This window comes from Caretta caretta, chromosome 6 (assembly GCF_965140235.1).
Source record: "Caretta caretta isolate rCarCar2 chromosome 6, rCarCar1.hap1, whole genome shotgun sequence".
In the NCBI taxonomy this organism is placed as follows: Eukaryota; Metazoa; Chordata; order Testudines; family Cheloniidae; genus Caretta; species Caretta caretta.
Window position 1 is genome coordinate 130,036,474 of NC_134211.1, and position 23,246 is coordinate 130,059,719.

Below are 23,246 nucleotides of genomic sequence, written 5' to 3' on the forward strand. Positions count from 1 at the left end.
AGGTAGCGATCAATGGCTCCATGTCTAGTTGGCAGCCAGTATCAAGTGGAGTGCCCAAAAGGTCGGTCCTCGGGCCGGTTTTGTTCAATATCTTTATAAATGACCTGGAGGATGGTGTGGATTGCACCCTCAGCAAGTTTGCAGATGACACTAAACTCGGAGGAGAGGTAGATGTGCTGGAGGGTAGGGATAGGATACAGAGGGCCCTAGACAATTAGAGGATTGGGCCAAAAGAAATCTGATGAGGTTCAACAAGGACAAGTGCAGAGTTCTGCACTTAGGACGGAAGAATCCCATGCACCGCTACAGACTAGGGACCAAATGGCTCGGCAGCAGTTCGGCAGAAAAGGACCTAGGGGTTACAGTGGACAAGAAGCTGGATATGAGTCAGCAGTGTGCCCTTGTTGCCAAGAAGGCCAATGGCATTTTGGGCTGTATAAGTAGGGGAACTGCCAGCAGATTGAGGGATGTGATCGTTCCCCTCTATTCGACATTGGTGAGGCCTCATCTGGAGTACTGTGTCCAGTTTTGGGCCCCACACTACAAGAAGGATGTAGACAAATTGGAGAGAGTCCAGCGGAGGGCAACAAAAATGATTAGGGGACTGGAACACATGACTTCTGAGGAGAGGCTGAGGGAACTGGGATTGTTTAGTCTGCGGAAGAGAAGAATGAGGGGAGATTTGATAGCTGCTTTCAACTACTTGAAAGGGGGTTCCAAAGAGGATGGCTCTAGACTGTTCTCAGTGGTAGCAGATGACAGAACGAGGAGTAATGGTCTCAAGTTGCAGTGGGGGAGGTTTAGGTTGGATATTAGGAAAAACTTTTTCACTAGGAGGGTGGTGAAACACTGGAATGCGATACCTAGGGAGATGGTAGAATCTCCTTCCTTAGAAGTCTTTAAGGTCAGGCTTGACAAAGCCCTGGCTGGGATAATTCAGTTGGGGATTGGTCCTGCTTTGAGCAGGGGGTTGGACTAGATGACCTCCTGAGGTCCCTTCCAACCCTTATATTCTATGATTCTGTGAAAAGTCTGAGCCCCATCATTCAGGGCAGAAGTCCTTGGACTTCAGCTTTGATCCCAAGCAGTGGGGCTCAGGCTTTGGTTTCCAGCCAGGGTGGTGGGGCTCAGACCTTGGCTTCAGCCTCAAGCCCTAGCAAGCCTGAGGCCAGCCCTGGTGACCCCATTGAAATGGGGTCCTGACCCACAGTTTGAGAACCGCTGGATTAGTCTAATGATCTCCCACCTCCTTTAGAGTAGTGATAACAAAAGATAATTCAGCCAGATATTCATGATTATACTTATGCAACACCCATCTCCCCCCTCTCATTTCGTATTAAAGAATATAATCTCAAACTGCAGTACAAGCTTTAGGTGTTTTGTTATAGGTGATAGGAAATGTACAGCCAATGAATTTGAAACTATACTCCTAAACTATTAAACGTGATGTGGGACCACAATGAAGCTATAAGAGACATTATCTGCCCAATTGGTATATGAACACTGAGGGGGCAACTTTTAAATCTGATTTTCAGCCACGTTGAAAATCTGGTCATTATGGAGAGCATAATTAATGAATCTTAGTTTGGTAACACTTGGCTTGGGTGTTGCTGTTATCGCTGCTATTGTCATTTATCTTCCTAACAATATTTTAACAATGTTAGTGAGAAGATCTAGAAATGTGAATCCAGCCATACACAAGACAACTGTTTCCAGGGTGAGGTACACTTACAAGTCTATTCTGTCTAAATCATCATGTCCAGGGCATCTATCTAATACATTATTTTAAAAAAAATAATATGCTACTAGATTAAGATCCAGTAACAGAGTGTGCTGACCCCTTTCAGAGGAAATGCAGCCCACTATGCCTGTTACTGGGCCTGGGTCTCCTGTAGCATGAGGCAGTGTGATATCTTTCGTCTTCAAGGACTGTGCAATAACAGGCTGAGAGCAAGGCCTGCTGTGAAAACTAGTAAGATATAAAAGCCAAACCACTGTGTCAATGGGAGAAAGACTTGGAAGAGAGAACAGTCTCTCTGCAGGCAAATCTGAAGAACAGCAGCCATGGCTGCAGTTTTCTCCTGATAGGGGCCTCGGGAATAAGTCTACAAAGGTCTATGGTCAGAAGCTGGTAAGAGGGCTAGCTATGAGGGGTGGAAGGACTCTTCCCATACCCTAGTGAAAGGACTGTGGAGACCCTCTGCAGCTAAGGGGTAGAAGACTGTTGCAAACCTGATACAAGAGGGGAAGGAGAGTTACTCACCCTGAGCATTAATTGTAGTTCTTCCCAGCCAATGGGAGTGCAGAGCCAGTGCTTGGGGCATGGGTAGTGCACAGAGTCCCGTGGCCTCCCTGCCTAGGAGCCAGACCTGCTGCTGGCTGCTTCCAGGGCACAGCGTGGTGTCAGAACAGGTAGGGACTAGCCTGTCTTAACCGGGCAGCACCACTGATGGGACTTTTAACAGCCCGTCAGTGGTTCTGACCAGAGCCACCGCAACCCAGTGCCTTACATTCTGCAGTTTCTCGTTGGAGTCTGTTTTTGAAGTTTTTTTGTTGAAGAATTGCCACTTTTAAGTCTGTTATTGAGTGTCCAGGGAGCAGTCGGAGAACACTTCAAGCTCCCTGGACACTCAATAACAGACTTAAAAGTGGCAATTCTTCACCAAAAAAACTTCAAAAACAGACTCCAACAAGAAACTGCAGAACTGGAATTAATTTGCTAACTGGACAACATCAAATTAGGCCTGAATAAAGACTGGGAGTGGATGGGTCATTACGAAAACTAAAAACTAATTCTCCCATGCTAACGTCCCCCTACTGTTATTCACACCTTCTTGTCAACTATTTGAAATGGGCCACCCTGATTACCACTACAAAAGTGATTTTTCCTCATGTTGATAATAGCCCACTTTAATGGAATTGTCTCATTAGAATTGGTAAGGCAACCCCCATCTTTTCATGTACTATGTATATATATCTTCCTACTGTATTTTCCACTGCATGCATCTGATGAAGTGGGTTGTAGCCCACGGAAGCTTATGCCCTAATGAATTTGTTAGTCTCCAAGGTGCCACAAGTACTCTTCGTTGTTTTTGCTAATACAGACTAACACGGCTACCACTCTGCCGTTTAGGTTATTATATGGCCCCCTTTGCAGGAGTATCTGACCAACTAATGTGTCTGCTCCTTTGGCTTAAAAATACTGTTTCTTCTGACAGAGAACATGCAGCATGAGAATCACTGCATGAGCCATGCGCATGATTTCTGTGGCTGCAGGGCATTTGTGCCAAATGCGATACTCTTGTTGTTGTGACAAACATAACCACTTGCATCAAGAAGTGAGTTTGGCGAATGAAAACGGAATACAAGTAAAAGTGAATTTGCAAAGCAATATGTAACTTTACCAGCAAGCTTTTCAGTCATGTCTTGTTTTGCTTTTCCATTCAAAAACTGGGCCTTTGTGCAGAATGGTTGGAGAAGCAAGTAATTATCTAAATTCAAAGAATAAAAAATGTTAAAAACCATCAGAATAATCACATTTATACAACAGTAAAGTATGTAGGCAAGTTAAAACGACTTTATAAAAGAAAATCTTCAGTTCAGTGAAAAAAAAGAAACTTTCTACCTTAAGTCACTTTGGTTCAGCAGTTTTATTTTAATAAATTCTGAAGATCAAAGAATTATTTTAACTTGTGAATTTTTATGAATAGCTACAAGAGAACTGATTTCTTGTAAGGACTAACTACTACATTACTGCAGAGTTAGAAATGTACATGGCAGCTAAGGCCACGAACATCTACATTACTGCCCATTGGCCTAGTCCTCAAAGTTGCTTAACACTTTTAAATGCTATAAAAGCCATTACAGTTAGGGGCACTCAGCCATCTCAGCAGGTGTTCCTCAATTTGCAGGACTGGGCCCTTCCTGACTTATATAAATTGACTTACAGCAACATTGTTGCATCATTTTATGTGCTGTGTAGGACTGATCAGGGCAAACAGCCTAAGAGATGTGAATGTGCAAAGTGAAAAAGGTAATGGATAGCCTCTGTTTTTTCACACTTCCTAACAGTCACCAAAGTCAATCTATGCTCAGCATATCAATATACTCAGGCCTTGGCTACACTTACAGATGTACAGCGCTGAGAGTTAAACCCACCTTCGTACCGCTGAGTAGGGAAAGCGCTGCAGTCTGTCCACACTGACAGCTGCCAGCGCACTGTGGTGTTCACATTTGCAGCTGCCTTGGGAGCGGTGCATTATGGGCAGCTATCCCAGCATTCAAGTGGCTGCAACGTGCTTTTCAAATGGGGGGGGGGGTGGAGTGTGACAGGGAGCATGGGGGGAGAGAGAGTGTGGGTTTTTTGGGGTGCTGAGAATGCGTCCGGTTGCTGTCCTGTAAGTACAGGCCCCGCTCCCTCCCGCGCCTCTCTCTCTCTCACTGAAAGCAAACGGCATAGATAGATGAGATAAGCAGCTTTCAGAAACAGGACGCCCCCCCCCCCTTCAAGCAAACATTAGCTGTCAGCACTCCAAACGGAGCCCCCCTGCCTGCCTCTCACTCATTCAAAGCAAACAGCAGCTGTGTGGGTTTTTTTGATAAGCAGCCCCCCTCCGAAACTGAGCTTTGAAACGGCACTTCCGTGTCCAGAGTTCACAATTAAATTAAAAGGATTATGGGGAGTTTCCGGAGGTCAATCAGTGTGTAATAACGATATTCCCCGTTTACACTGGAACTGGAGCGTCTCAGCCAATGCGCAACAGTTGTTAATCCTCTCGGAGGTGGAGTACCAGCAGCGCTGTAGCCGCGGAGACACAGCGCTGTACATGCCTTGCCAGTGTGGATGGGGGGTGAGGTACAGCGCTCTGGGTGGCTTTACTGCACTGTAACTCGCAAGTGTAGCCAAGGCCTCAAACCTCCTACCCACCACACATATACAATGGCTTGGTAGGAACAGTTTTATAAAGACTGGCTACTTCAACAGTTAATTACCTAAATGTTGACAAAGAGCTTGAATAACATTTGTGGCAGCAGCATAGATCCCTGGATTCTTGGAGTTCAGGTTGTTGTCTACCATGGCTGGAATCAACATGTTGATAACAGGTGATAAGTTATCTTTCAGCAAAGGAATCATCTTGTACATTGTCTCTAGAGCTACCTGATTTACTTTGCTGTTGGAGTCATGTAAGCGAGACTTGAAAGCGTCAAAGATCTGAAAAAAGCATACAAATATCACAGGAGTTAGAGAAGTTTCATGTTTTCTCACACAGTAACTTGAGTGGTACATTTTACCCAAACAAAATTTTGATGTGCAGTCATCTGGGATTGTATCCTTTTTACCAAGGTAAAATGGAGTTTGATATTTTTATACTGTATAGAATTCAATTTTATCTCAGTTCATATGTATTCTAGTCGTTCCCAGACAACACAATAAGGTTAAACCAGCCTTCTGTAACTTTTGATCTGATAGCCGTATTTTCTGTGCTACTGTTGTTTTTAAACAAGGCTACCCATTGAAATAGACTGAATCCCTAGATTTTGCGTGAGAAGAATAGAGCATCCCCCTCCCATAGCATTTCAGAGACATGTCTGTGCAGTGTTAACACCATGGGGCCTTGGTCTATGATTTCAACCCCTACGTGCTACCACAACACAAATCATAGAATCATAGAATATCAGGGTTGGAAGGGACCCCAGAAGGTCATCTAGTCCAACCCCCTGCTTGAAGCAGGACCAATTCCCAGTTAAATCATCCCAGCCAGGGCTTTGTCAAGCCTGACCTTAAAAACCTCTAAGGAAGGAGATTCTACCACCTCCCTAGGTAACGCATTCCAGTGTTTCACCACCCTCTTAGTGAAAAAGTTTTTCCTAATATCCAATCTAAACCTCCCCCACTGCAACTTGAGACCATTACTCCTCGTTCTGCCATCTGCTACCATTGAGAACAGTCTAGAGCCATCCTCTTTGGAACCCCCTTTCAGGTAGTTGAAAGCAGCTATCAAATCCCCCCTCATTCTTCTCTTCTGCAGGCTAAACAATCCCAGCTCCCTCAGCCTCTCCTCATAAGTCATGTGTTCCAGACCCCTAATCATTTTTGTTGCCCTTCGCTGGACTCTCTCCAATTTATCCACATCCTTCTTGTAGTGTGGGGCCCAAAACTGGACACAGTACTCCAGATGAGGCCTCACCAATGTCGAATAGAGGGGAACGATCACGTCCCTCGATCTGCTCGCTATGCCCCTACTTATACATCCCAAAATGCCATTGGCCTTCTTGGCAACAAGGGCACACTGTTGACTCATATCCAGCTTCTCGTCCACTGTCACCCCTAGGTCCTTTTCTGCAGAACTGCTGCCTAGCCATTCGGTCCCTAGTCTGCAGCTGTGCATTGGGTTCTTCCGTCCTAAGTGCAGGACCCTGCACTTATCCTTATTGAACCTCATCAGATTTCTTTTGGCCCAATCCTCCAATTTGTCTAGGTCCTTCTGTATCCTATCCCTCCCCTCCAGCGTATCTACCACTCCTCCCAGTTTAGTATCATCCGCAAATTTGCTGAGAGTGCAATCCACACCATCCTCCAGATCATTTATGAAGATATTGAACAAAACCGATGATAAAGAATAAGTACGCCAAAGGAGTTTTTGCCTTCCTGAAGCAAAGACAAAAACAGAAACAATAACTATTTCTATTTATAGACTTTTAAGGCCAGAAGAGACTATTATGATCATCTAGTCCAGTGGTTCTCAACAAGGGATATGTGTACCCCTTGGAGTACGCCAAGGGCTTCCTCATCTAGATATTTGCTTAATTTTACAACAGGCTACATAAAAAGCACTAGCAAAGTCAATACAAACTAAAATTTCATACAGACACTTACTTGTTTATACTGCTTTATATACCGTACACTGAAATGTAAGTACAATATTTATATTCCAATTGATTTATTTTATAATTATATGGTAAAAATGAGAAAGCACGCAATTTTTCAGTAATGTGTGTTGTGACGCATTTGTATGGTTATGGCTGATTTTGTAAGCAAGTAGTTTTTAAGTGAAACTTGTGGGTACACAAGACAAATCAGACTCCTGAAAGGTGTACAGTAGTCTGGAAAGGTTGAGAGCCACTGTTCTAGTCTGACCTCCTGTATAACACAGGCCATACACAGAACATCACTTAGTAATTTCTGTATCAAACCCACAATTTTTGTTTGAGCTAAAGCGTCTCTGTGACACTGACAGAACAGCCAACTTGTGGGTGACCCATAACAACTTAACAAGAGGCACCGAAATCGAAATGTAATCAAGACAGTCTACTTGTATGTGGATTTCAAAGAGATGTGCTAGACCAGAATTGTTAACCCATTTATTTGCAGTAATAGAAATCAAGGGTAGATGCTAAATGTATGTGTCTGTGTTTACCTGTATCTTGTTAGAAGCTTAACAATGATCTAATTAGCTGTAGATGCTAAATCCTGTTCCTGTCTTATAATTAGGGCTGTCAAGCGATTACAAAAATTAATTGTGATTAATCGCACTTTTAAACAATAGAATACCATTTATTTAAATATTTTTGGATGTTTTCTACATTTTCAAATATATTAATTTCAATTACAACACAGAACACAAAGTGTACAGTGCTCACTTTATATTTACTTTTTATTACAAATATTTGTGCTATAAAAAAAACAAAATAAATAGTATTTTTCAAAAAAAACAGGAGTATTTGTGGCACCTTAGAGGCTAATAAATTATTTTTCAATTCACCCCATACAAGTACTGTAATACAATCTCTTTATGATGAGAGTTGAATGTACAAATGTAGAATTATGTACAAAAAAAACTACATTCAAAAATAAAACAATGTAAAACTTTAGAGCCTACTAGTTCACTCAGTCATACTTCTTGTTCAGTCAGTCACTCAGACAAACAAGTTTGTTTACATTTTCAGGAGATAATGCTGCCTGCTTCTTGTTTACAATGTCACCTGAAAGAGACAGGCATTACAAGATATTTACGTGCCAGATGTGTTAAAGATTCATATGTCCCTTCATGCTTCAGCCCCATTCTAGAGGACGTGTCCATGCTAATGAGGGGTTCTGCTCGATAACTATCCAAAGCAGTGCAGACCGATGCATGTTCACTTTCATCATCTGAGTCAGATGCCACCAGCAGAAGGCTGATTTTCTTTTTTGGTGGTTCGGGTTCTGCAGTTTCTGCATCAAAGTGCTGCTCTTTTAAGACTTCTGAAAGTATGCTCCACACCTCATCCCTCTCAGATTTTGGAAGGCACTTCAGATTCTTAACCTTGGGTCGAGTGTTGTAGCTATCTTTAGAAATCTCACATTGGTACCTTGTTTGCGTTTTGTGAAATCTGCAGTGAAAGTGTTCTTAAAATGAGCACCATGTGCTGGGCCATCATCCAAGACTGCTATAACATGAAATATAGGCAGAAAGTGGGTAAAACAGAGCAGGAGACATACTATTCTCTCCCAAGGAGTTCAGTCACAAATTTAATGAACACATTTTTTTAACAAGCATCATCAGCATGGAAGCATGTCCTCTGGAATGGTGGCCGAAGCATGAAGGGGCATACGAATATTTAGCATATCTGGCACGTAAATATCTTGCAATGCTGGCTACAAAAGTGTCATGCGAATGCCTGTTCTCACTTTCAGGTGACACTGTAAATAAGAAGCTGGCAGCACTATCGCCCATAAATGTAAACAAACGTATTTGTCTTAGTGATTGGCTGAACAAGAAGTAGGACTGACTGGACTTGTAGGCTCTAAAGTTTTACATTGTTTTGGTTTTGAGTGCAGTTACGTAAGAAAAAAAAATCTACATTTGTAAGTTGTACTTTCAAGATAAAGAGATTAGGCATTATGGTATTGTATGAGGTGAACTGAAAAATACTATTTCTTTTGTTTATCTTTTTACAGTGCAAATACTTGTAATGAAAATATAAAGTGAGCACTGTACACTTTGTAGTCTATGTTGGAATTGAAATCAACATATTTGAAAATGTAGAAAAACATCCAAAATATTTAATAAATTTCAATTGGTATTCTATTGTTTAACAGTGCGATTAAAACTGCGATTAATTACGATTAATTTTTTGAGTTAATCGTGCGAGTTAACTGCGATTAATCGACAGCCCTACTTATAATGCTTCATTACTGTATTCTATTGACTCCAAGATCAGAAGGGGACATTAGCATTTAGATGGAACTTGTGGTATAGTAATATTATTGTCCTAATCTCTCCTTGAAACCTGTAATTCCACATAGTAAACCACTTGTGATCTGTCTTGTTAGTTTGAATGGCTAATTGCCTTATGTGAATGAATGCAACTAGTTTACCTGTGTATGCACAGGAAATACAAGATTAGCATCATAGTAACAATCTGCACCGCCTATTCTTCCTTGGGAAAGGTCCTGCTATGATAAAGGTCATGCTTGTCAGCTTGGTAAGGAGTTATAAAGAAAACTCATGTTCAACTGGTTTTCTACCTTGACCCCCCAAGTCCTTTTCAGAGTCACTGCATTCCAAGATACAGTCCCCATTCTTTGTTCCTAGATGCTTTACATTCTTACAACTAGCTGTATTAAAATCCATATTGTACAAATGCATATTGTAAAAATGAACTGTGGGAATGAAGAAAAATATATGTGCTTTGTAGTTTAAGTAACAAAGGGTTAAATTAGTTTTAAAAAAAAACAAACGTGGTTATGTAGGTCATGTAAAGTGCAGTTGTGGGAAAGCCTTGAAAGTATGCAGCTTAACTGAAAAATAGGACCTGAGAGTTAACTGATAAGATAGAAGGAAGAAGAGGCCCAAATTATCAGGAATAGTTAATAATAAGGAAAGATTGTGTGAGTTGAACCAGCAATGTCCCCAAACCACCAAAACCTGGATTTTAGCTAGTCAGCCGTTAGCAGTGACCTCACTTATTTGTTAATGGCTATAAAAGGATAAGCTCTTGAAGGGTTCACTGCTAATACTTGACCAAATTGGAGCTGGCCATGGCTTAGCTCTTTTGTAAGTATTTTGATCAAATGTTATAAATGTTTTGTTACAGTTTGAATGCAGTAGTTGCCTACTATTTAGGCTATTAGATGTGTTTAGAACAATTGTAAAAATATCATTCAGACTTTGGATTTAACAGAGGAATTTATGGTTAAGATAGTAATATAGGGTACCACCAGACACTAATATCTATAATGATAAATTCCAACGAGAACCCACCTTACCAAGCAATCCAGAATGATCTGTATAACTGACCTAACCCCATCATTATTTACCATTCTAACCATTTTTATGTCATTTGCAAATTTTACCAGCAATGATTCTGTATTTTCTTCTAGATCATTGATCAGGATACTGAATAGCATTGGGCCAAGAACTGATCCATGCAAGACTCCATTAAAAGTAAAGGGATTCTGCTAGGGTTTTAACCTAATCTATTCTAGGCTGCTATTTTCCCCCTAAAAAATGGCATTCCTGAGAAAGTAGACTGGATGCAGCTACCGCATTGATACTAACAAATTAACTCTTGGAAAAAAACAGAAATAGACCTCTTCTCCTTTAAGTCCCCAAACAAGAGTGAGTGAGACTTTCCAGAACTATGCTGAACAGATAGTACAGAGGAAAGCTGAGGGAAGTCTGGCAGTTGCTGATGTGGAGGAATTTGGGGGAAAGGGGTGGTGGCTGACATCTCTACTGAGACAGATTAAGGTTGTGGAGTTGTGTCTTGTTTGGTGATTGTTCTAGTGATGAGGTGGGCGTCTTTGGGGGGATGTAATAAATGGTGTGGCATATCAGATGCATTAACTTTTCATTTCCTTGCTTTTTGCATTTTGTATAAATTATGCTCTGTACAGAGCAACCTTAATTCACACACAACACAGGGTTTTTGGGGTACTAATTTTGATTGTATGTGTCTCTTTTACCTTTTATGTTTTCCTTACTTTTTAGAGTTAAGATCTTCAGGCAGGTATCATATCTTCCTTTATACAATGCCTAGCACAATTATGCCCTGATCCAAATTGAAATAAGCAAGCCACTGCAAAGATTGCTTAAACTGCTCAGGAGTTCTTTAGACTGATGCAGTCTATGGCTTCCTAAAATAAGATTTGGTAAAAGGCTCACACAGTGGTGGTAGAATTGTAATAAAAAGAAAACAAGAGAAAATCCAAACTGGGCAATAGATTTTTGTTTAACTCACACAAAGATTTAACATGGAATTAAGATAAGAATAAAACCATAATAATTGGAAAAAATACTCCAGGATTAATTCTGCAATCAGGTCTTTGGCCTTCCCCAGTCTTTCCAATCCCTTCTTTTTCAACCTCTACCTAAGACACAGCTCTAAGCCTCTCTCTTTTCCCATCTGTTTCCAACTATTTTAGGACCTCGCCATCTCCTCATTAGCAAGGCCTGACCTACTCCCCACTTGCTCTGGGACTCTCCTGTTTGTCAGATTTTCATAATAAAAGACCAGACCAATGTTTTTAGTAGTGAGAATCTCTGAAGCAGTACATTCTTATTACCAAGGCTTTTCCTACACAGAATCAGGATGAAGCTTAATGGGCCTTTGAAAGAGGATGTTTTTATATACAGTTACCTTCACAATGTTCGCAACAACAAGGTCTTGATTGTTCTCCGTGTCTGATAACAGTTGTTTAATTCCATTAATTCTGTCCCGAAAGTCTTTTGCATTCAGTAAGCTTGTAATGACCTTAACATATTCTGCACTTTCTAGTGAATTACGAGCAACTGGTTTTCTTGTAATTTCACGTACTTCTGTAATCTCTCTGTTGGGGGGGAAAAAAGGATTACTGTTATCTGCTTAACATTCAGACCAGCTGGAACAATAGCCTGACATTAACGGGTAGTCAACTTTCTCAGCTATACAAACCATCAAAAACTAAATAGAAAAACTTCCTATCAAAGGCATTTGGGCATTTTAAAGTAGGTTATTTAAAATGAACCATTTCTTACCCTACCCAAACTGTGGCTCTTCGAGATGATGTCAGGGTGGATCCAACTGTAAATGCACATGCAAGCAAAATCAGCGTCTGTTGGGGCTGTGCATGCACCCTGTGCTTCCTCGTGCTCCTGTACGAGGGCATAAAGGTCAGAGCACCCAGGGACCTCTGCTCAGTTCCCCCACAACTCACAGCCTGTGTTTGCAGAGGAGTGGGAATGGAGAGCCAATCATGGGATCTGCACTTACAACACCTCTTCAAAGAACCAGAGTTATTGTAGGGTTAGGAACTGTTCATTCTTCGAGTATATGTCATTGCTGATCCCACTGTAGGCAACTGGCAAGCAGTGCCTCTTCTGGGTGGTGGAATGAGGAACATCAGCTGCAGCAGGCAAACGGGGATTGTAGCACTGTTCTTTCAAACTTGCCTGGCAGCTAAGTCCAATGCATAATGATTGACAAAAGTCAGTGGATTACTCCACATTGCCGCCATGCCGATCTCAGAAACTTAGCATATTTCTGAAGTAGGCAGAGGATGTTGCTGGAGCTCTGGTGGAGTAAGCCTTGATCTTCACTGGGAAAGATGTCCTAGCTAATTGGTAACACAGTAAAATACATCATGTTACCCACTTAGATATTCTTTTGAACATCAAATGCAAGTGAGGTGCCTCAGGTAAAAACTTCATATGAATTCATTTGCCAGTAGAAACCAGAGCCAAAGCCAAGGTAGATTTTATGCTTATTTAAATATCACCACAGACAAAAGGATTGATAATGGAGCTCAATGACTCCTTGTTGGCAATGGCAGTGAAATACCCCTAATTTGTCATCCTGGAAGATTTCAATACTCATATTGGCAAGGCTGCAGATGCAAAAATCCCAAAACTCATCTCCTCACTAACTCACACTCAGACTGTCACAGGTCATCTCTGGTTCAACAACCCTCACAGCCATTCATAACCTGGATATGATCTGCAGCCTAGATATCAAGATGGAAGACATTATAACCCAGCCACAGTCTTGGACAGACCCTCACCTCGTTAAGGCAGTGATCAGAGACCCTGTAGCATCCATGTAACAAGAAAGACCAGTGATCTTAATTCAACCATGAAGACTTATGGAGTCCAAGAAATTCCAAAGCCTATTATAGAAGACCAGCACCCCACTCACAGAACAAGGAGTTGAAGGGCTCCCCACTCCAGCCTGTTGGCTCTTGCTGCTTGCAGATTTGCTGTGGCAGGCTCCTTTGATGGGGGTTGGGGGAGGAAGGGCTCGCTATCTGACCATCCATGACTACAAGGGTTGGGGAGTGGAAGGGGAAACGGTTCACCAGCCCTGCAAAACACTCCATAATAAATATGGGATGCTGATGCCAGGGCAAAGGGGGTGAGGGGCAGCGTGGGGGGTGGTTCCTGGGTGAACCATAAGGGACTAGAGCAACAGAAGGAAGAGGGGGTTTGGGGCAACCAGCAGTTGGCAGCATACGGGCTGATCTATTGGGCAGATGGACTTGGGTGTTGACGGCAGCTGAAGGGCACTGGTGGGAGCAAAGGGTGGTGGAGCAGCAGGAGAAGGGGTGAAGAGGGAGTTTGAGGGGAGACGATGGCGAGTAGGGAAGGTTTTATTGGGGAATGGGGCTCGAGGGGATGGGGAGAAGTGGTGGGGAGGGTTGGCAGGGTGATGTTTTACAGGTATTTATTTGAGGGTTGTGTGATGGTGTGGGTTTATTTCAGGAGATGGGGGTTGGTGTGGCAGGGAAGAGGGATGAGAGGGGGCTATGGCAGGAGGTTTTGTAGGGTTTGGATTTAACTGGGGGGGATCAGAGAGGTTGGATGTTTATTTTGGGATGGAGCAGCAGAGGGTTGGATGAGTTTAAGCAGGAGCTGGGTGGAGAGTTGGAGGTTATAGGGGGGGCTATAGGATAGTGGTTGAGGAGAGATGGTGGGATTTGAGGGAGGGATGGGTTGGTGGGCTATAGTAGTATACTGTAGTAGTAGGGGATGGGCTGTGGGAGGGACAGGTTGGGGGGCTACAGCTGGGAGCACAAGGAGCTGTGGGGCAGTGCTGGTGTCCTCAGCTGGCTGTGTCTGGCTCCCTCCACTGCAGACCACCCCCACTTTCTCCCCTCCCTGTCTATCTCATTCCTTCCATCCCTCCCTTGCTGGCACCAGCCCCAGCTCCATGCCAAAGCACAGGGAGGGATGGACTTGCCACCACCACACCAGGGATGGAGCTGGCTCACACGACGCGGGCTGCACTTAGGATGGAAGCTACCCCCTCTAGCCCTACTACCCAGCGCCTACACCCCTTGGATCCCTCCCACACACTCTCTCCTCCAGGGAAACTAAGCAGTCGATGCTTCAGGGAGGCACGCAAGCCTCAAAGGAAACCAATGGAAGAGGGGAGAGGAAATGCTAGAATGCTGGAGCGTTGCCCCATCCTGGATTCCAGGTGCCAGAGTGACACTCCAGACCACTCCGGCAGCGCTACACACCTGAAGATGAGGTATCATTACCATTCTGCACTGGCCTCGACCACTGACATGCTGGTCCCCAAACAGCCCCTTCTTCCCCATCACCCATACAGGGCTTCTTAGTTTTCTGACAGCCTGTACCAGATGAAGAGAGAAGGGTGGAAACTCAAGCATCAATGACAGAAAAAAATTCATTCAGATAGGATGAAACGTAGCGAATACCTCAAAGCCTATCCTGAGGTTGTCTTACAAGCCAAGAGAACCTTCCTATCAGCCTCCACCAAAGCTGCCAAATCCGGCTCCAAGGAGCAATCAGTGGTGGTAAATCACTTCATCAATCCTCAATGCCTGCATTAGAGCCAAGCACCCAGCTCTGTGAAGAGTTATCATCCTATTTCACTGAAAAGATCACGCACATTTGGGAAGCCTTCTCAAACAGCATGGATCTCTCCGCTTGTATCCAACAACCAACAGCCCATCTGTATTCCCAGAGTTCAGTACATTCACTCATCAAGAAGTCCTGGACACCCTAAAAGAGTCCCGACCCAAGACCTGTGAATCTGACTCATGCCCTTCCTGGCTTCTGAGTCACGAACAAGTGATGCCACTCCTGACCAATATAGCCAATGCCTCATTCAGAGAAGGAATCTTCCTCTTTCAACCATTGAATAGTCTGAATAACATCAAAAAGTATCCACCCTGGATACTTTAGTCGTAGCCAACTACTGCCCAGTGTGAAACCTCTCATTCCTAAGCAAGCAACCAAGCAAGCAAAAGGCTAACTATAAGCTCATCTAATGGAAGCCAACATTCTAAACCCAGCGTAATCTGGATTCAGGCCAGGACAGGGAATTGGAACTGCTTTAGTGGCATTGACAGGAGGAGATCATCCATCAATGGGTAAAGGACAGACATCCATTCTCATCCTCCTGGACACCTCTGCACCAATTAACATTTGTTGACCACAAAGGTACTGCTGTCTCTCCTGAGTTAGGTAGCAGGAGTCTGAGGTAAAGTGCTAAATGGTCTGAACTCTTCCTGGAGGGATGCACCTAAAGAGTCATGATGGGAAACTGCACCTCCACCACTAGACCCTTGTCTTGTGGAGTTCTACAAGGTTCAACTCTTTCTCCAGTTCTTCTCAACATTTATATGCAACCACTAGGTCAGACAACATGAACTCAAATGCCAGCAATATACAGATGACACAGAGCTTTCTCTATTCTTCACCACATATGGACACAACTGTACTACGAAGACGACCCAGCGCTTAGGTGAGATCCAGAGCCATAACTAGACATTTTAGTGCCCAGGGCAAGCAAGCATATTTGCGGCCCCACCGTTTTTCATCATGTTTCCACCCCTGCATCTTTGCACTCTGGGTGGCTTCCCTGCTGGGGCCACCCTGGTTACAGCCCTGTAATTCTGCCACTTGCCTCCTTTGTGATCTTGGGCAGATCATATGTTTTGGTGCCTCAGTTTTCCCTTATACAAAAGAGAGATAAAGATACTTACAGAAGGATGGTGGGAGGTAGAATTCACTGGTGAAATGAAAGGGATTATAAGAGTTCGAACTATAGTTCATCTCTCCAGAACGTGTATATGGAAAAAAAGGGAAGCTTCCCCCGTAAACCAGAGATCACAAGTGTTGTAGTATCTATTTTAGAAAGATTTCAAATATACTTCTCTGGAATTTAATCCTCCCCAACACTAAACTCCATGCCCATGTGTGGCTTCCAGAGAGAGAATCTTGCCTGCTAACATGTCCCTGTGAATGGGATCCACCACTGCACCTGGACCCCTCCTACTCGGTCAATAATCTGCCTGTCTTTCCCTAGCCCACAGGAGCTGTGCTAAACTACTCATGTCCAGCAGCCATAAACATCTCTTCCATCAGGCAAAATCAGATCAGTGTTTTGTTTCCAGCAAATAAAGTCCAAATTTTATGGTAAAAGCAATTTCCCTGTTTCCTGATTAATAACAACAAACAAAGGCCCACAGGCTGGGGAGGAGAACAGAGTTTAACTGACACTGAGTTTTGAAATGGGGTCTTAATGACCAGGTTCAAATTAGCCCGCATCACCTTTTCATCCTGGGGAATGGAAATGAAATATGATTCTCTACAGCAGGATATGGCTAGTCCAACTCCCACCACACTCACAGCCCTTTAAAAACATGTCTCAGATAAAGTAGGTATCTTGCTCTTTCACAGGCTCTGTTATTTTCCTCCTTCTGTTGTCTGAAGCACAGATTTTAACACACACACCCGCATACACACACATCTATCTAAGCCACCTGTGTTCCACCTGCAAATCAAGAGGACGACACGACGTGATCTGGGGAAAGGACAACAAAAAAATGGCTTTGTACTGTTTTCTTTCTTCAAATACTAATAAATGCACAAGTGGGCACGATCCTGTGCTGGCAGGGAGGACTGGATGGTCTAACTAGCCTTTTTAATCTCCAGAGTCTGTGATTTACAAACACTGACTAATGAATCCACAAGTGTCCAGTGTCAGTACATGTCTGGTGTTTGAGGGACATCATCCTAGTGCAGACTCATTTACTAAAAAGCTTGGGTACTGCAAGAGTAGGCAGTGTGGCTGCACAGATTGGCCCGGGAGTCAGCAGTGGTGAGCTCAGTTCCTGGTCTATCACTGACCCACCATATAATCTTGAGCAAATCCCTTAAAACATTGTGCCTCAGTTTCCTCATCAGTAATTACACTTACCCATGTTTGTGAAGGGCTCAGAGATCTTTCAGAGACAGGTGTGATCTCAGGGCTGAGTATATCTAGGTAGATAAAAAAAGACAGGAGCGCTGCCCTGAGGAGCTTACAGAGTCAGTCTAAATCAGAAGCACAATAAAGATGCCAGTGGGGGATGGCCTAGGGAGGAGGAGGACGACAGCAAGAAGCTGACACAGAGAACAAACCATGCTTGTTGCACTTACTCCTTGCATATTACCTCTGTTGCACTAGATTCCTGTTAGCCTGGGTGTGCTTAGCAGGTGAATTCACAGCAGCCCAGCACCTCACCAAGGAAAGAGACTCTTAGCTGTGGTGTCCCCGGGCAGCACTTCCCTATGTCCGAGACAAACAACAGCCCTGTGCTGATCAAAATGTTACATACAAATCTGCCGATTCTGGTGATTTCACAACCAAGACATCAATCCTTGCTGCTTTTAACCTCACTCGAGGACATGCAGGTATCAGTCCATTGCAAAGGCCACAAGTAATGTTTTCTACCATCTCCACTTGGCTAGGAGACTCCATGCCATTCCTGGCAGAAAAAGAGCTGGCCTCAGTTATTCAGGCCTTTGTCACTTCTCACCTGGACGACAGCAATGTGATATCCCTATACACAAAACTTTTAATACTTGGGAAACTCCAATTAATACAAAATGCTGCGGCGCATCTCCTAGGCAACATGGATTACCATGAGCTCATGACACCTCTCCTCTGCTCTCTACTACGGCTTCCCATAGAATTTTGAATCAAGTTCAAGGTGTTGGTCCTTATCTTCAAATCACTCCATGGCTTGGGCCCAGGAGATCTAGAAGACTGTCTAAAGCTCCATTGTAAAGACTGTGGTTGACAGCTTCACTCCTTTGGTACAATGGAACTCTTAACAATAAGACTAAAGCTCGTCTGCGTGGGAGACGAAATCTCCTCCAGGGATGGTCCGAGACTAGGGAATGAACTTTGTCAAGAACTAAGGACCATCACAAACCTCACCACTTTCTGATCCAAGGTTCATTTCTCTGACCTGCCTTCTCTAATAATCACGTAGCAACAGGTATATTTATTTAATAAATACATTTTAATAGAAGAACAAAACCCCACCAAAACAAGACATTACACTGCACGTGCTTCTCACTCTGGAGAGAGGATGACAGGAAAAACACCACATGACAGATGCATAATCACTTTGCATATTGCTTTAATAGAGGATGCTCAAATACTATGGTGACGAGTTTGGTATAAAAACCTATACAGAACAGAATTTGTGATGAGATGACCTATCCCTTGGACGATCCAACTATAGCCAGGAATAAATGGGGACACTGCCCGAATGGTTTGGTTCTGTCAACATACTAAACAAAGCTCTGGAAATGTCCAGTAGGTGCAATTTCTCCCCCAGTGAACAGTGGGGAAAAACAGGAGACTCATGAGACCTTCTTTGTAGCCCCTTTCAGAATGCTCCTCACTTCATCTCACTCTGAAGACAGTCTTCCTTCATTTCAGTCAGAAGAGTGAGTGTGTTGAGCACTTAAGGCTGACCCTCCTTACTGACTTTCAATAGGGTCATGGTGGCATGGAAAACTCAGGCCAAATTCTGAAACTGAGACATCGCCAAATTCTGTGACTGAGACGAAAGTATTAGCTGTGGTATTGAGGCTGTAAGTGCCGAGGCTACGAGTGCAAAAAGCATCATGTCAGAGTTGTTGGTGCCAGTTTTGACAGTGTCCTCTTTGTTGCCTTTCTTCTGCTGCCTGACCCCAGAGCATGGTGCCTGTTCGAGGGAGTGCTGGCCAATGCCAACTCTTTCATAGCCACTTGGGTGGTTGTTTCCTCTGGATCTAAAGTGACCAGTATGAATTGTTCAACCAGATGTAACTTGAGCCAGGCATCCCTGGACTGCGGGTCCTGGAGGAAAACTATGAGCACCACCATGCACTTTGGGATACAGCACTCCCACAGGAAGAATAGGCAATGGCTATGTCTGTCCGTGAGGAGAATGATGCCAACGGACGGTTTGAACCGTGATGGCTTAGAGTCTGTCATGTTAGCACAAAGAGCCTCACCCCCACCGTACGGGTGTGGGGAACTACTCTTTTCTTCCTGCAACATCCAAAGTAAAGAAAATAGGGGATAAGAGTGAAGATAAATTCTCTACACCAAAGTAATCAAGAAAAACAATGAGTCTGAAGCTCTATAGTATGAATTAGACACTTGCTGGGCTCTATCTCGCTGCCACAGGCAGTTCAAGGAAACAGAGATGTCTGCAGCCACTCCACCCTTTATGACCTTGCACTTGTGGCTCCAATGGACAATGCTATTCAAAAGACTCCAACCTTGTGCACATGAGGTGCATGCGCACCTACAGGGGGATCCACACTGACACATACTCAAAGAAGAATTATATTTAACAAAGGAACAATAAAATGTTACAAATTCATGCACAATTCCTTTTACTCAGTATACTTTTACTATTGCTTCTTGGACCTCTACCTTTCTTCTCTTTTTTTCAAAATAGTTTCTAATGGTATGTCTACAAAGCAAGTGAAGGTGTGATGGGTCTGTACTCAGGTTCTAGCCTACGCTGAAGACCATACAGTCACATCTTTAAAACTATTGCTACCCACACAGCTAGACTAAAGCTAGCATAAGTATGCCTACCTGTGCTACAATCACACCTTCATCTGCTGTGTAGACGTATCCTAAAAGAGACTATTAAAACAGGAAGGAAAACTATTATACTTTCCACATGAGTATCCAAAATATCAATCATCACATTTCAATCCAATGTGGAGTCCATGCTCTGTGTATTATATAAAATCTATTTATATTTCAAATGGTTATTCTTCTACATGGCCATGTTTACAATTAGGAAACATATATTAAAGGCAAAACAGCTGTTGAATATTTGATACACAGATAGCAGATGTTTTGGATACAGCAAAGTTATCTATCTAGAGTATGTAATGCAATTTTCCATATATAATTTAGTACACTGTATGTGTGTATTAGCTCAGGATCTATACTGCCTTACTAGGAGCTCAAGAGTATTGAGTAACTGGTTTTCTGCAGCTCATATGCTCTCAAAAGTCCAGAAATTGTTTGCTTCTACTTGCAATTTGTTTTATGCCTGTAGTTTTAAAATTTAACCACACCTTCAATATAAGCTTGTTTGTGACACATTTCCTAACAACTATCAGTATTTTGAATAAGTATCTGTCTTCTCAATGCTTGGGGTAGTAGCTCCCAGAATGCAACATTCCCATTTGAATCTAAATAGTTTATACCAATGACAAATCTGGATTGTCAAAAAAACAAGGGTCAGTATTATGATGATTAATATAACAGTTGTGTAAACTTGAGACATACTCCTCTATTTTTATCATGTGACAATACTGCCATTTAGAGATTTTTATCAGACAAGTTATCCACTGACCAGCTCCATTACTTATGGTCTAGTAGGGTATAATCAGAATGCTGTTGAAAAGAGTTCAAAGAGTCCATTGTAGAATTTATATGCAACTTATTTTAATTATTTTGTATTAGTCTCCCAGCCAATAATTTAACTTTTCCAGTGGATTTTAATCATTATCAGATTAACGATTAAACACTATAAAACATATGTACGGATATTCTTACTGATATGGTCCAGCACTGAGTAAGAACTTCAGTTACTCCAATGTCATGCCCAGAAAAGGTAAAACCTTTAAACTACATTTACAGTAATAGTGAAGCACTGTACATGAACAAAAGGCACTACAAATGCTCCTTCATAAGATACATGTGTGTTCACAGGCAATCGGTGAGTTAATTAACACCTAACTGCACAAAACAGTAAGCTAGTTATTAGTAAGGAGTGACAGCCTAATTAAAAGTATTTACTTGAGATATATCAAGTTCCACCAACTTTTTTTTTTTTTAAGTTCCATTTAAATCTGACAAATATTGCTATGAACATTGTACAATCTCTCCCCAGCGGTACTGCAAAGAATATTCCCTGGAGATGAATTACTAACAGAGTCTGCAATTTAGCAAGACAATTCTACCTTTCAGTGATATTGAGCACATCTCTCGAAGTGGATGATGACCTGGAATGTCCAATGCTGCCAGTATGAGAACGTCTTCCTTTGGCTGACGGTGTGTCTAGAGGCATCTCTCCTAGGCCCTGCAAATATATGACCATAAATAAGAGGTTATCCAGTACTGTGCTGTGGCGTTGGAAGCTCTTTAATAGCAGCCTAATGGTTGATCAAACTGCAGTAGCAAATAGTTCACTTGTTGCAACCGAAGCAATTACAGATTAGATTCACTTTGTGTCTTTTCATAGGTGCAATCTGTTCGCAATGCAATTGTATTCCAAAGCAATACAATAAAATGACCATTTATCCCTAGTATTAATATTATTCACCTTAGCTAAGATGCAAGACTGTAAACTCACTATTTGTTTATATTAAATTTACATAAGTAGGAAAGATACTTAAAAACACTGCTATTTCACCTCTTCATTTCCTTTAAGTTATCCCCTCCTCCTCCAGCCTTCCTGATTTATATGCCAAAGCTACATCCATTGGTGACAGCCAAAACTACCCAAAGCTAAACTCCATCAACTGCCACTGCTTGATCCCTGTCCAGGTTTAAGTCTTCAAAGGAGAAAGTCACAACAGACTTTTCCCCTATGCAATTTATTGAAAGAGATGAGTCAAACTGCCATCTTCACATTTAGAAGCTCCTAATGATTCTGCAATTATTGGGTTAAATGTCTGAGTTGTGCAAATACCTAGAATATGGAGTTGTTTCTATCCCATTAAATAAGTTAGTTACAAGTTTCGGCGCCAATTATCAAATTTCTAATTCTTCCTTTTGGGAAGTTGCTAACTACTTGGTTTTATGGGGCAATTTTAAATTAATCCACTTGTCTTAAGAATACCTGTTGTATTCTTTGAAACCCTTTCAAAATAGTAAGTACAGTACAGTCATGTCTGGTTGCTGAAAGGGATGGACTAATGTTGGCTGTAAAACTAGTTCTCAATGCTGAGCTTAAAACTCTCAGTGATTTAGTTTGTTCTCTCAGCGTGTGACCACACTGGCAAAAACTGGACATGCCATTCACCACTGCTGCAGCTGCTCAAATGTTGACAATGGCAAAAACTGTAGTGTAAACATTATTTAGGACTTTTTATTCCCTGTCATTTAATCTTGCTCCATAGTACTGAAACAAGTACTTACACCAAAACACTGAGGGACAGTTACATCTCTTGCAATTTTATTTTATTGTAAGTCACTTTATGCTCCTCACTGTAAATTATTCATTTGTTTTACATGTAACTTCGCTTTTCAAGTCATCACACAAGGTACAGAACATTGGGCAGTCACAGGAACTGACTACCACAAGTCCCTTAAAAGCAGCAACCTACCAGTGGTTGCACACCCCAGGGTGTATCAGTAAGAACAAATGTTTTAATAATAAATTATAAAAGATTTAACTACATATTTTTCTAACTAAGAATTCATTATTGAATATTAAAGTGCTAGCCATGTGCTAGGAGCCCTAGAAGACAAAGATAAGCCCCTGAACACTAGTAATCAGAAATGTGAAATACAACATCTCTCTAGAAGTTGCCTAACATGCTGAGACACCTCTTGGCAGCAGTATTTCTGAACATAGTAAAGGGTTTTCAGTGCGCTGGATGATGGACAATGGTAGCTCTTGGGTCCCACAGATTTAGTCTTCACCCTGGACAGTGTCTGGGTAATAAAGCCAGCTAATTGTGCTGAACCTACCTTATCTTAAACTCTGGCAAAATGAAACCTGTCCTGTTCGGTGGAGGCTGTTGATAGGAGGTTTCAACTGCCTGTTTGTTGAGGAAACTTGTTCAGAAGTTGTGGACCAGATTAAGGAACCTGGAGAATGTCTAAACCGCAATTAAAACCATGTGGCTGACCCATGCCAGCTGACTCAGCCTCACAGGATTCAGGGCCATTTAATTGTGATGTAGATATTCAGGCATGGGCTGGAGCCTGGGTTTGAAGACCCTGCAAGGTGAGAG

At 42.5% G+C, this 23,246-nt stretch overlaps 1 protein-coding gene across 1 annotated transcript in view; it reads right to left on the reverse strand.

Annotated features, from left to right (window-relative positions):
* TOGARAM1 (TOG array regulator of axonemal microtubules 1) overlaps positions 1-23,246 on the reverse strand; it is an 86,254-nt gene that overhangs the window by 3,095 nt on the left and 59,913 nt on the right. Inside the window, exons 18-21 of the mRNA XM_048852021.2 lie at positions 21,246-21,364; positions 11,623-11,812; positions 4,993-5,212; positions 3,405-3,491 (exon numbers count right to left, since the gene is read on the reverse strand). Of these exons, the coding sequence (XP_048707978.2) occupies positions 3,405-3,491; positions 4,993-5,212; positions 11,623-11,812; positions 21,246-21,364 (616 nt within the window). The remainder of the gene's footprint in view (positions 1-3,404; positions 3,492-4,992; positions 5,213-11,622; positions 11,813-21,245; positions 21,365-23,246) is intronic.